This window comes from Rhinopithecus roxellana, chromosome 1 (assembly GCF_007565055.1).
Source record: "Rhinopithecus roxellana isolate Shanxi Qingling chromosome 1, ASM756505v1, whole genome shotgun sequence".
Classification (NCBI taxonomy): Eukaryota; Metazoa; Chordata; class Mammalia; order Primates; family Cercopithecidae; genus Rhinopithecus; species Rhinopithecus roxellana.
In genome coordinates, this window is record NC_044549.1 from 125,334,292 (window position 1) to 125,348,859 (window position 14,568).

Here is a 14,568-nt window from a genome sequence, read left to right on the forward strand (position 1 = left end):
GATTTCAATGTCTTTGTAAGAAATGTGAAAGTTTTATTTCTGAAACAAAAATAAAGGTTTCCTAACAATATCGTTTTTGTTAAGCAAGTGATGTTGCACAACTCATATACCAAAATTTCACTATGATGTAAGGGCATCTGCATTATCCACTCTCGGTTTTAAAACCTTCTCTGCTGGTGCTCTGTAGACCTGGCTACGTAGAGGGGATAACCAAGGATGAGGTCAGGCTGTTTCAAGAAATGTTTTGACTTTAATTTGGCTACATCACAATGAGCCCCAATTTGCCAATCACCAAGTCACTTTATATATCACATACTTTTCTTCTTGTTGATCTTTGCCTCCAAAGCTTCATTCACATTCAGGGCCCATTCGTTGTAAGATTCTGCTCGAAGCTTCAATGCATTCATCATAGGGTAGAGATCATCCAGCGTGTATCTATACCTGGAAATAATACCACCACACTTAGCTTTGAGACGTGTAGCTTTAGAGAAAACTAGATGTTTTATATTTAACATTTCAGCCCCAGAACTGCGATGTCATTAAGCTTTTAGTAAAGATCAACTGTTTTCCATAGGAAAAAAAAAAAAAAATCATTCTTCCTACTTACCGCAATTTATATTTATAAGGCGGACAGGGACACAATTCTTTCACATGATGCAGGCAAACAAGCAGGCCAGGTTTACAAGAACAGGAGATGGCAGACATGAAGCACGTAGTTTTGCATTTTACACACTGACGTTCATCATCTGGCAATAGCTCAAAATCCATTCTTTCCGAATCAATCACTCCCTAGAATAAAGTATACTTTAGAGAGACCTCCAAAGGATAATATAATCCACCAGCCCAAGACAAGCATGCAGTAGTACTTGAGTTTTAAAAAAAAAAAAAGCCTTACCAAAATAGAGATGCATGATTTTAAAACGTGTGGCATACAAGAAACAAATGACCTAGCAAATATAGGCAAGTTCATTTGTCTAGGGAGATCTCCTTTTTCAGACAAGGCAGGTCCTTATGTTTGGTCATTTTGATCTGAGTATGAACACCATTGGACTGTAAAACTACTGAGGTTAGTTGTCTGTTCTACTCCAAATTAGCCTTGTCCACATTTTGGGTATAGAAAAGAGCAAAAGAAAGGAGTATGTTTCCTACTTCTGAGGAAATACGGAGAATCTATTAAAAGGACAAAAATAAAAGGAAAGAACATGGGACAAGTGGGAAAGACTATCATGCAGAAATTGTTGAGTTTGGGAAGATGCTGAGTGGTCTCTTAGCCTTTTACAGGAAGTTATCTGAAAGGATATCATTACCTGAATAGTTAGAAAATTTGTGCAATAGGAAAGACTAAAGCCATAATAAAACATTTCATCCAAAAAGACTGTCAGGAACAGTAAGATCTTGAACCAGTAAATTTCAACATAATCTGTACCACCGAACAGCTAGAGAACCCTTCTTGGATATACCTTTTGTCATTCAAAGACCAAACTTCTATCACCTTTTTTTCCCTATCTAAAACTGGATCCTAATCCAGTCTTGAGAATGCCAATCAGTTTATGAACCACTGGCCTTCTTCCTTTTATTCTATTATCCTGTATTTTAACCTTTTAGCTATTTCATATCTGCCAAGTATATGGGCCAACAAAGATGAGGAAGGTAAGGAAAATGCTAATTTGATTTTGGTTTTATTTTTGAATTGGTCATTAAAAAGGACTTCATGAGATGGAGAGTTAAAATGTTTGTTTAAAATAAGATTAAGGACCAATTCTATGGATTTTAGTTGAGAATGAATCATGCAGTTCATACCCAATTTTAATGTGTAAATTCCATATCTGGAAAAAGTCTCAGAGTTCTAAAAAAATGAGCTACCATTTTTGATGTAAGACTTTGGTAAGTCACTTAAACCCTCTGGGCACTATTTTCCCCAACTGTAAAACATAAGGGGGGAAGGTAGGTGACCTGCTGTTAAACTATAATGGATTGCAGAGAGCCAATATTCTGGGATTCTACCTAAAGAGGCACATTTTAAAAACAAACGAACAAATAACAACAACAACAAAAAAACAGTATTACTATTTGCAGATATTATTATTACAAAAGAATCCATGAAAAAGCTACTGGAAATTAAGTGACTTTAGCAAGGTCTCAGGAGACAAGGTCAATATACAAGTCAATTGTCTCTCTAAATACTAGCAATAAACCATTAGAAATACAAAGTTTTTAAAAGTACAATTTATAATAGTGCCAAAAAACATGCAATATAAAATCATACTATGTTCATAAATTGGAAGACTCAATATTATTAAGATATCAATTCTCCCCCAAACTATCCATAGTTTCATGCAATGTCAATCAAAATTCCAACAGGAATTGATTTGGCAGGAATCAGTAAGTTGATGCTAAAATTTACATTTAAAAAAAAAGTAAAAGAGATAAAACAAATAAAAAAAAAAAAAAAAAAAAAAGTTGGAAGACTCATACTACCTGATTTCAAGACTTCTTAGAAAGCTACAATAATCAAGACCATTTGGTATTAGCAATAGAATAGATGCACAGATCACCAGAACACAACAGAGTCCAGAAATAGACCCATACTTATATGGTGAATTGATTTTCAACAAAGGTGCCAAAGTAATTTAATGAAGAAAAGACAGTCTTTTCAAGAAATGCTGCTGGAAGAACTAGATATCCACATGTAAAAAAATGAACCTTGACTCATATTTTGAAAAACAAAAATTACTTGAAATAGATGAAAGACCTAAATGTAAAACTTGATGACTTTGTAGGAGAAAAATCTTTGTAACTTTGGATTAGGCAAGATTTGTTGGCCGGGCGCGGTGGCTCAAGCCTGTAATCCCAGCACTTTGGGAGGCCGAGACGGGTGGATGACGAGGTCAGGAGATCAAGACCATCCTGGCTAACACCGTGAAACCCCGTCTCTACTAAAAAATACAAAAAACTAGCCGGGCGAGGTGGCAGGCGCCTGTAGTCCCAGCTACTCGGGAGGCTGAGGCAGGAGAATGGCGTAAACCCGGGAGGTGGAGCTTGCAGTGAGCTGAGATCTGGCCACTGCACTCCAGCCTGGGCGATAGAGCGAGACTCCGTCTCAAGAAAAAAATAAAATAAAATAAAATAAAATAAAGATTTGTTAAATAGGAAACCAAAAAACCATGATTCACACAAGAAAATAATTAACAAACTGGACTTCATCAAAATGAAAAACTCCTGCTTGCTGAAAGACACTGGCAGGAAAGTCAAAGACAAGCCACAGATTGGGAAAAAATATTAGCAAAACGCCTATCTGATTAAAAAAAAAAAAAAAAAACCTGGTATGCAGAATACATAAAGAATTATTACAACAATCAAATTTCTTTAAAAAATAAAGGGCAAGCCGAGTGTGGTGGCTCACACCTGTAAACCCAGCACATTGGGAGGTTGAGTCAGGTGGATAGCTTGAACCCAGGAGTTTGAGACCAGCCTGGGCAACATAGTGAGACCCTGTTTCTACAAAATATATATTTTTAAGGGGCAAAACATTTGAACAGCTACTTCAAAGAGACATATGTACATGTGGCAAATAAGATAGTGAATAAAAATTAAAACCACGAGATACTACATCTATTACAATGGCCTCAAAGAAAATACGCTTTAAAAAGACTACTTAAAATGATATTAAAGTGCGTAAGAATTTTACTAAATAATACCCAATGACAACATGCAGTTGGATTTCCATAAGCCTTACCAATTTACGGACAGTTTCCCTTAAAACTTTCTCATCCTCAATCATAATGGCCATGTCTTTCTGAACAGTTGAAGCCACTACAACATCTAGTACATCAGCCTTGGAAGCCATCTTGCAGATCATCTCATCGTGGGAAAACACACAATATCGATGAAGTGAGCGATAATGCTCCACACACTGTCGGCCTAATGGCAGCTGTATCAAAAGATAGAAAGAAAAAAATAACATTCATCTTTGTTCTATCTGCAAACACCTCTGACCCATTATCATCAAATTACCAAACATCACACTATGGGTCTTAACACATATCATTTACCAACCCTAAAACCAGACTTTGAGCCAGGCGGATGGCTCACACCTGTAATTCCAACACTTTGGGAGGCCAAGCCTTGCATGAGTCTAGGAATTGGAGACCAGCCTGTGCAGTGTGGTGAAATCCCATCTCTACAAACAAATATTAGAAGGGTGTGGTGGTGCATGCCTGTAGTCCCAGCTACTCAGGAGGCTGACGTGGAAGGATTGCTTGAGCCTGGGAGGCCAAGATTGCAATGAGCCATGATTACACCACTGCACTCCAGGCTGGGTGACAGAGCGAGACTGTGTCTCAAAAAATTTAAAAAAACAACACATCAGACTCATAAGATTCCTAGCCTAGGCCCTAGGCCTTATTCATCTTTGCATCCCAAAGATCTATAATGTTACATATCTTAATTGAAAAGTGGTCTAAAAAAAAAAAGACCCGGCCGGGTGCGGTGGCTCAAGCCTGTAATCCCAGCACTTTGGGAGGCCGAGACGGGTGGATCACGACGAGGTCAGGAGATCGAGACCATCCTGGTCTACACGGTGAAACCCCGTCTCTACTAAAAAAAATACAAAAAAACTAGCCGGGCGACATGGCGGGCACCTGTAGTCCCAGCTACTCGGGAGGCTGAGGCAGGAGAATGGCGTAAACCCGGGAGGCAGAGCTTGCAGTGAGCTGAGATCCGGCCACTGCACTCCAGCCTGGGCTACAGAGCGAGACTTCCGTCTCAAAAAAAAGACCCAATGTATTAACAAACAATGTAGAATCTAATTAGAAGTATGACCTTATATATCTCCTGAAATAGTTGTGCTGAACTGGTAAGATCAACCTACTTCAGAGAATAATACTCCAAAAAACTACATAATGGAAAATAAGTATAGCTATAGCAAGTACCATTATGACAAAATAATAATTCATTAGCTTTAACAGCACTTAATCTAGATCTTTTTAGGTAAAAGTATTAATACAAATATAAAAATTAAACTTTACAACTAACTAAAACCAAATGTGTCCTTAAATTGCAGTACTGTAAATAATTTAAGCCAGTACTATACAAAGTATAGCCTTTAGACTGGAATTATTTATCAGTTTGCAATGAGATGCTGAGCTTCAGCCAGAATGTAAATCAACAGACTCCTTTCTTTATCAAGAAAGTCTTGCTACAAAAGAAAACACATCAGCTGAACTAAGCAGTATGCTTAGGTAATTCATGCTTGATTTACACTGTGGTACAAGTGCTTTATCTCATTGTGGACTGGTAAACAATTTGCAGACTGACGATTTGAGCAATAATGGGTCAAGGCAACTACCCGTGTGACTTTTTTTTTTTTTTTTTTTTTTTTTTTGAGACAGAGTTTCAGTCTGTTGCCCAGGCTGGAGTGAAATGGGGTGATCTTGACTCACTGTGACCTCCACCTCCTGGGTTCAAGTGATTCTCCTGCCTCAGCCTCCCAAGTAGTTGGGATTATAGGCGCCCACTGCCACGCCTGACTAATTTTTGTATTTTTAGTAGAGATGGGATTTCACCATGTTGGCCAGGCTGGTCTCAAACTCCTGACCTCAGGTGATTTGCCCGCCTTGGCATCCAAAAGTCCTGGGATTACAGGCATGAGCCACCGCGCCTAGCCCACATGACACTTTAAAACATTATATTCAATTTCTCAGGAAAAATAATAAATTTGAAAAGGTTCACTAAAATTGTAATTACATACCCAATCAACAGTGCAGAAATTAACAGCCTCAGCAAAATTAAAACCCTGGTTAAAACCACTGTGGTAGGCTCTTGGAAATGTAATCACAAACTCCCCAGCACACTGATTAGTTCGGTAAACCTAAAGAGACAGAAATTTAAGATTTTTGAGTTTCTTAAAGAGTGACATTGTTACTAAAACCAATCTGGACACAGACTATTAGATAATTTCCAAAAAAAGGCAACACTCTGAAATTGAGCTAGAAGAAACAAATTACTATAGTAGAATATCACCTAGTAATACTAATTTATGTCACAAGATGGAGCAGTATCCCAGACTACCAAAGTTGATTAGTATCTGAACACAAAACAAAAATGTGGCCATATTAAGGTTTAAAGTATAACTTTTAAAAACAGCTACAATAAGAATATCCTAATATATTATTATTACCCCCAAAGTAGTATCTTCTACCACCAATTAAAGCAATCCCACTCTATTTCAAGAATCTCATAACATACAGAGCCCCTCCTCATTTGGAACTCAAATTTATCTCCCATCATTCCCTTCTTCCTACCACCACCCTCACTCCAAAAGTACCTATAATGCTCTAGGCACACAAATCCTTACACTGAGCTTATTATTATATAATAATATTAGATTTCCTTTTCAAGCCTCTATATTTCTACACCAATGCTTACCTAGTGTATGGTCCCCCAGAACAAAAGCATCAACATCCACTAGGATGGAAATGCAAATCATCAAGCCCCACTCAGACTAACAAAATAACAGGATCAGAAATTCTAGGGGTGGAGACCAGCCATCTGTGTGGTAATACGGCCTTCAGGGTTCTGTTAAAAGACTACTACCCATCACAGGAACACCGTATCTACTACCTGGAATACTTCCTCCTTCCCTGACTCTGCCAAACATGTGATAATTTATCAGAGTTTCAGTTCCTACTACAGATGTCATCTCATTTATGAGCCCTTTCTGATTCCCAATAGAGTTATTAGATCAGTCTCATAGTTGGCACCACTGTCAAACGAAACCACCCTTCGATTATCTGTATAAACATTATCTTTTACCTCGCATTGTGAATCCCTAAATGCACAAGGAGTTCATTCATCTATCTCTGTAGGTCCAGAATCTAACCCCAGGAGGCTTGCTCAATTATTAAAGAACCAGGGTCAGGTCTCAATTAAAGCAATCTACTCTTAACAAATTGGAAAAAACCGTCAACATAAGGAAAGAAAAATATCAATGAGAAAAATAACAACTATGAGGAGATGGTGAGATTGTGGTGCTTACTGGTGATTACTTTCTAAGCTAAGGTCTATGCATAATCTATAATGCCTCAAATAAAAGTCCTTTCTGTTGTCTCCACTGACTAGCCTATGAACCCAAAAGCATAAAATTTAGGTCACAACAAGTTCCAGAATTCACTTTAACACTGTAAATGTATCATTGACATTTGATTTAGCTAAGATGGACTCTTCATACATTTCAATATGGCCTCCCAAATGTCTTCAGAATATTCTCCAAAAGGAAGCCACTACAGTTGTGCACCACATAACAACATTTTGGTCACAGACAGACCACATATCAATGGTGGTCTGTAAGATTATAATACCGTATTTTCACTGTACCTTTTCTGTGTAGATACAATTAAATACACAAATCCTTACTATTGTGTTACAGCTATCTAAGGTATTCAATACAGTAACATGCTGTACAGATTTGTAGCTCAGCATCTATACCCTATGCCATATAGCCTAGGTGTGTAGTTGGCTACACCATCTAGGTTTATGTACGTACACTCTATGAAGTTCAAATGACAATGAAATCACCTAGCAATGCATTTCTCAGAACACACCCCTGTTGTTAGGTGTCCCAGGACTGTACAGTTGTCACTTCATTTAGCAACCTCTAGACTTTTCAGTCTAGACTGTGAACCCTAAAATACAAGCTCAAGACCTTGAAATAAAGTTTCACACACAAATATACTAAAACCAATGAATTACAATTATTACTTGCAAAGGAAGGCTGTTTAGCAATCTAGTTACTAGCTGCAACAAATTAATTTTTATGGTATCTAAGGATCCAGTCCCACTGAGTAAATGTACAGTACTGCAGCAAAACAGCTGTTTCTGCTATCAAGTTATGCTATGGAAAACACAGAATCAAATCAACATCATAAAAAAGTGAATAAAAAGGAAAAAGAAGTGGTAAATTAAGCTTGAGTGGCAGAAGGATTAATCCAGAACATACAGGCACTTCATGAGTCATCAGGGTATTGGGGTTCATGATGGTCACAAGCTGATGGAGGAGATCTGGCTGGGACACAAAGAGTTCTGGAGCTAGTTTCTTCATTACATTTTCTAGCTGCTCAGCAGCATACCCTGGGACTCCATACCAGGTTTTTGGCTCACCCCTGGAAATAGATTATAAAAATAAATCAATCTGCAACGCCAACACAAACGAAATGGGTTACCAGTTCATATTCTTCAGACTCGGCTTTGTAAGACTACGCTACAAAGGAATCTGCAAACTGACAAAGCATCATTAGAAATGTGAATGTGGGCCAGGCACGGTGGCTCACGCCTGTAATCCCAGCACTTTGGGAGACCGAGGCGGGTGGATCAGAGGTCAGGAGTTCAACACCAGCCTGGCCAACATGGTGAAACTCCACCTCTATTAAAAATACAAAAATTAGCTAGGCATGGTGGCAGGCACCTGTAATCCCAGCTACTTGGGAGGCTGAGGCAGAAGATTCAGTTGACCCCGGGAGGTGGAGAATCCAGTGAGCCAAGACTGCACCATTGCATTCCAGCCTGGGTGACAAGAGCAAGACTCCACCTCAAAAAAAAAAAAAGAAAAGAAAAACAAAAAGAGACGGCCGGGCGCGGTGGCTCAAGCCTGTAATCCCAGCACTTTGGGAGGCCGAGACGGGCGGATCATGAGGTCAGGAGATCGAGACCATCCTGGCTAACCCGGTGAAACCCCGTCTCTACTAAAAAATACAAAAAACTAGCCGGGCGCGGTGGCTCAAGCCTGTAATCCCAGCACTTTGGGAGGCTGAGACGGGCGGATCACGAGGTCAGGAGATCGAGACCATCCTGGCTAACACGGTGAAACCCCGTCTCTACTAAAAATACAAAAAACTAGCTGGGCGAGGTGGCGGGCGCCTGTAGTCCCAGCTACTCGGGAGGCTGAGGCAGGAGAATGGCGTAAACCCGGGAGGTGGAGCTTGCAGTGAGCTGAGATCCGGCCACCGCACTCCAGCCCGGGTGACAGAGCAAAACTCCGTCTCAAAAAAAAAAAAAAAAAAAATACAAAAAACTAGCCGGGCGAGGTGGCGGGCGCCTGTAATCCCACCTACTCGGGAGGCTGAGGCAGGAGAATGGCATGAACCCGGGAGGCGGAGCTTGCAGTGAGCTGAGATCCAGCCACTGCACTCCAGCCTGAGCGACAAAGCGAGACTCCGTCTCGAAAAAAAAAGAAAAGAAAAAGAAAAAGAAATGTGATGTGAACATATGTAATGCATTTTCCCCCTTCAAGTATGAATGAACAGAAGACTTTCCATCTGAGGTCCTCTCCCCGCTCCCATTTTTATCTGATTCTTTAGAAAATGCGGACACCTAGAATTTCTTTTTTTTTTTTTTTTTTTTTTTTTGAGACTGAGTCTTGCTCTGTTGTCCAGGCTGAAGTGCAGTCTCGGCTCACTGCAACCTCCGCCTCCCAGGTTCAACAATTCTCCTGCCTCAGCCTCCTGAGTGGCTAGTATTACAGGTGCGTACCACCATGGCCAGCTAATTTTTGTATTTTTAGTGGAGACGGGGTTTCACCATGTTGGCCAGGCTGGTCTCGAACTCCTGACCTCAGGTGATCCACCCACCTCAGCTTCCTAAAGTGCTGAGATTACAGGTGTGAGCCACCATGCCCAGCTGGTATCTAGAATTTCTAAGAATATAAGGTATCGTATTCACTTCAGGATATGTTGTTACCACAGTTTCCTAAAGCAACTGACAAGGGAAGGCAACTCTCCATTTTTCTTTTCCCTTGCCCACTCTAGCAGACTAGGTTAAATCAAACACTAACAAGGCAATTAGCATTTCTAAGGAATTCTTATTCTTCAAAGGACTTTAAATTATCAAACAATTTATCTATATCATCCCTGTGAGGTACGGTAAATATAATCTTCATTTTACAGCTGGGAGCAACTGCCTAGGGAAGTAGAATTAATTCTATACATATATATGCCAATTCTCTTTCTTGTGGTACATCCTCAAATTCCTTGTGTGAGGATTTGAGTTATAGATTTTCAAGTATTTTTATACTTAGAAGAAAACAGATGTGAAGAAATGGCTTGAAGAGTTTAAAAAGTAAAGAAGCCCAAATATCTGCACATCCCTCCCACCTTGCTCCCTCAATGCACACAAAAAGATAAGGCTCACTCTGCTGTGCGTAGTGATACCTGAATTCAGCACAACAAAAGAGAGGCTGGTCACTCACACAGACCTAGAGGACACTGTGGTACTACTAAAATTCACACTTCTCCCAAAGGGGTATCCAGGCTACCACTGGCCATCAAATTCTAAGTAAAAGTTACTTTTACTTAGAATATGCTTTTTCTATAGGTAAAGACTTCTTTTTGTTTTGAGGCGGAGTTTCACTCTGTTGCTCAGGCTGGAGTGCAATGGCGGGGTCTCTTGGTTCACTGCAATCTCTGCCTCCCAGGTTCAAGTGATTCTCCTCCCTCAGCCTCCCAAGTAGCTGGGATTACAGGTGCGCACCACCACACCCAGCTGATTTTTGTATTTTTAGTAGAGACAGGGCTTCTCCATATTGGCCAGGCTGGTCTTGAACTCCCAACCTCAGGTGATCTGCTCACCTCGGCCTCCCAAAGTGCTGGGATAACAGGTGTGAGCCACTGTGTCCGGCCTAGGTGAAGACTTTTTTACTTCAGATAAAAACTACCTTTTCCCCTAGAAATACGTTGTTCTTGCAAAGTAGTGTGTGTGCAATTTCAGGGAATTCATGGATGCTCTAGGAATCTTAAGAACCACTGTCTTACCTGGGGGCACAGTGGCTCACGCCTGTAATCCCGGCACTTTGGGAGGCTGAGGTGGGAGGATCACCTGAGGTCAGGAGTTCGAGACCAGCCTGACCAACATGGAGAAACCCTGTCTCTACTAAAAATAGAAAAAATTAGCTGGGCGTGGTGGCGCATGCCTGTAATCCCAGCAACTTGGGAGGCTGAGGCAGGAGAATTGCTTGAACCTGGGAGGTGGAAGTTGCAGTGAGCCAAGATCGCGCCATTGCACTCCAGCCTGGGCAACAAGAGCAAAACTCCATCTAAAAAAAAAAAAAGTCTAGAGAACCACTGTCTTAACTTGTCAGGATGCTTGTTCTAATAGAAGTGAAAAACTTTTGGGAAAAAAAGTAGTTCATTACTCTTCAGACAGTTAAGACACATCTGCACTGAAAAGGAAAGTTTTCCTATCCAGCTTGCATACTATTCATGGGTTCTTTTTGGAACTTCTCACCAGTGCAAGTAGTTAATTGAATAGCTCCAGTGGTCTTCAATATGCCAGCAGAATGAAGAAAAGCACATTCCCACATACAACCAAGGAAGTTTCATGCCACATATATCAGCAGTAATATGTGCAAGGACAGACTGCTCCATCACTGGCATGTTGTTCAAATTCCAGCCACTATCAAGATACTCCTAAAAATAAGAAGACAGAAGAGGATAAAGGTTTAGCTATATAATGCTAACATTTTAGAACTCTGTTTCAAAAGGCCAGCTAAAAATATTCTCCTACAAAATAAAAAAATAAATGTGGAAGAGGAGGGGCCACCATGCTGATCTTCTAGGATGCTCAGAGATTTGTTTTGCCCAGTTTTGAGTTTTGTGTAAATGGACTTATACAGCATATACTTTTCTATCTGTCTCTTTTTAAATATATATAGAGGAACATAAGCCATGAGTCCACTTTACCGAAGTTCAAAATCAGGCAAACTAATCGATAGTGTTAGAAGTCAGGATAGTGATTATCCTGAGGGCATAGCGCTTGTCCTGAAAGAGGAAAAGTAGTGAAGGAGAGCAGGCAAAAAAGATAACTTCTGTGGTGCTAGGAATATCCTATTTCTTGTTTTAGTTAGTGCTGGTTACATGGGTGTGTTCAGTTTGTGGAAATTCATCAGGCTGTATAAATATAACTATGTACTTTTCTGATCATATGTAATATTTTCAAAGTAAACTACCCAAAAAAAAAAATCACACTTTCCTACCAAGATAGAAATAGAACTCTTCCTAAGAATAGTTCACTAGTATGGAAAAAAATACTCAAAAATATTAAAGTTCAAAAATAAACAGAACTGGTCTCGGTCCTTCAGGTTTTCTTCAGAAGGAGAAACCAAGGTTATAAAATCTGAAGGCAAAGGGTGGTAAGTAATTTTCCCCTATGACCACAATATAGTGACATAGTTAGGACTAGAATTCTTCTGTAGGATCTTTCTACTTTTCTTGAAATCATTAAAAATCTGGTAATTAAGGATTTGCTAAAAGTAATCATAAGTTACTTCAAGCCAACCAAACAGACTTTCAATACCTCAATTCCCAAGCCACTTATATGCCTACCTCTTCCTCGGGTGAGAGTTTGATTTTCCCATCTCGGACAGGAAAGCCACTGCCAAATTCCTTTGAGGCAATGTCAGCTCCATATTCTACTGTGACATCCTCTTCAATAGTGCTTACCAGTCTCCAAAATTCTTTCTCAACAAGCTCTGTGGGGACCATCTGGAAATACAAGGAATAGAAAAAATAAGTTCCCTCACAAACTGTCTGTGACCAATTAAGCTTAGTGATGGGAATCAAAGAACAGCACCCTACGGAAAAATTGTGTCTAGAATGTTCTATAATTGATCTTAGGAAATTCAGAAAACCTCTACTGTCTAAAAGGAATTCATGTTCCTCTATCACCAGCCATGCCACAACTGTAAAAGGGAGCCAAGGAAAGCAATTATTTATGACTTCGAGATATTTCTGTGTTTCAAAAAATGTAACATAAACTGTATAGTAATAATGGTTAGTTGTGTTTGAATAACGTATAGTACTGTACAGTTGATAATAGCACAGTAATAATGGTTTGTTGTTTCAATGATGCTTTTATACTTTGAGATGTTTTCAAATACATTACCTGAGTCCATCCTCTCATTCTTTTCACTGGACCTGTCTGAGAGCAATGTAGGCAACCAACACAAAAAAAACTGTATAGGCAAGGCGTGGTGACTCACGCCTATAATCCCAGCACTTTAGGAGGCCAAGGCGGACGGATCACGAGGTCAGAAGATCGAGACCATCCTGGCTAACATGGTGAAACCCCATCTCTACTAAAAACACAAAAAATTAGCCGGGCATGGTGGCGGGCGCCTGTAGTCCCAGCTACTCGGGAGGCTGAGGCAGGAGAATGGCGTGAACCCAGGAGGCGGAGCTTGCAGTGAGCCGAGATTGTGCCACTGCACTCCAGCCTGGGTGACAGAGCGAGACTCCACCTCAAAAAAAAAAAAAAAAGACAGTATATAGCAGTGATCCCCAATGTCCCTGTGTTTTTGGCACCAGGGATGGGTTTCATGGAAGACAATTTTTCCACGGACAGGGAAGGGCAGGGCGCAAGGGCTGGGAGGTGGGGGGATTAAGGAATATGCAACCTAGATACTTTACATGGGCAGTTCACAATAGGGTTTGCCCTCCTATGAGAATCTAATACAGCTGCTGATCTAACAGGAGCCAGAGCTCGGGTGGCAATGTTTGCCCACCAATCACCTCCTGCTGTGTGGCCCTGTTCCTAACAGGCCACCGACTGGTACTGGTTCATGGCCAGGTGGGGAAGGGGTGGTTGGAGACTGCCAGTATATAGGATATGACAAAAGGAGCAATTTGTAGCAGCACACCCTTAGAATAAAGAGTCACCAGATTAAATGTCAATATGTTGTTAATCTGGTGTAAATCCAGAGGCAGGTAACATTTAAACGTCTATCCCTCAATGTCCTCATCTAATATTTCGTCAAAATATACAGTTAACCACAAATAGAAGAGGTTAAATGCAAGTCATCAGGATTGGTTAAGCAAACATATAGGCAAATATTATAACACATATGAAGTCAAGAGAACTGAAAATTCAAAAGGAGTATAAATTTAAGTCCATTAAATAAGCAAACATTTTAAGTAACTAATAGCTGATGTTAGAGGTGTTGGGGAAAAACAAGTTCACTCATACATTGCTGGGATCCACAAATTGATACAGCCACTGGGATGGAATGAGGGAGAATGACTCTCATCTGACCTCAATAATCATCCCAAGAAAATCATCCAATTAAAGAGTACTACATGCATTAAGGGTTTGCTGCAGTGCTTTATTAGTAGTGACAAAAATCATAGCTTAAATATCCAGAATTAAAGCATTACATTTTGGTGTACTCATTTGATGGAATATTAAATGCTGAATGGAAAATGCTTATGCTTCAAAGTACATAAAGGGGAATTAAAAATGGACTCATCCGGAAATTTATAATACTAACTTATGATTACATAACAATATACAACAAATGTGTTCCCAATGCATAGGACACTCCTTGGCACATAACAGTCATTTAATACATTTTGTTAAGTATTCTTTCGATTGCTGCTGATTTTCTTGATTAGTATTCTATTACTGGTGCTGTATGATCAGTGTGGAAGAGATATCTTTAGAGAAATCCTAAAATAAAAAATTAGAATGCTTTTTAAAGTATTGTGAAATTTTAAATACCACAAAACAAATTAAAGGTTTCATTCT

General features: G+C 39.8%; 1 protein-coding gene across 1 annotated transcript in view; it reads right to left on the reverse strand.

Moving 5' to 3' along the window:
• Window positions 1-14,568, reverse strand: part of KDM5B (lysine demethylase 5B) — an 84,143-nt gene that overhangs the window by 17,033 nt on the left and 52,542 nt on the right. Inside the window, exons 10-16 of the mRNA XM_030930342.1 lie at window positions 12,372-12,530; window positions 11,275-11,456; window positions 7,997-8,159; window positions 5,750-5,869; window positions 3,737-3,931; window positions 608-789; window positions 317-441 (exon numbers count right to left, since the gene is read on the reverse strand). Coding sequence (XP_030786202.1) covers window positions 317-441; window positions 608-789; window positions 3,737-3,931; window positions 5,750-5,869; window positions 7,997-8,159; window positions 11,275-11,456; window positions 12,372-12,530 — 1,126 coding nt within the window. The remainder of the gene's footprint in view (window positions 1-316; window positions 442-607; window positions 790-3,736; window positions 3,932-5,749; window positions 5,870-7,996; window positions 8,160-11,274; window positions 11,457-12,371; window positions 12,531-14,568) is intronic.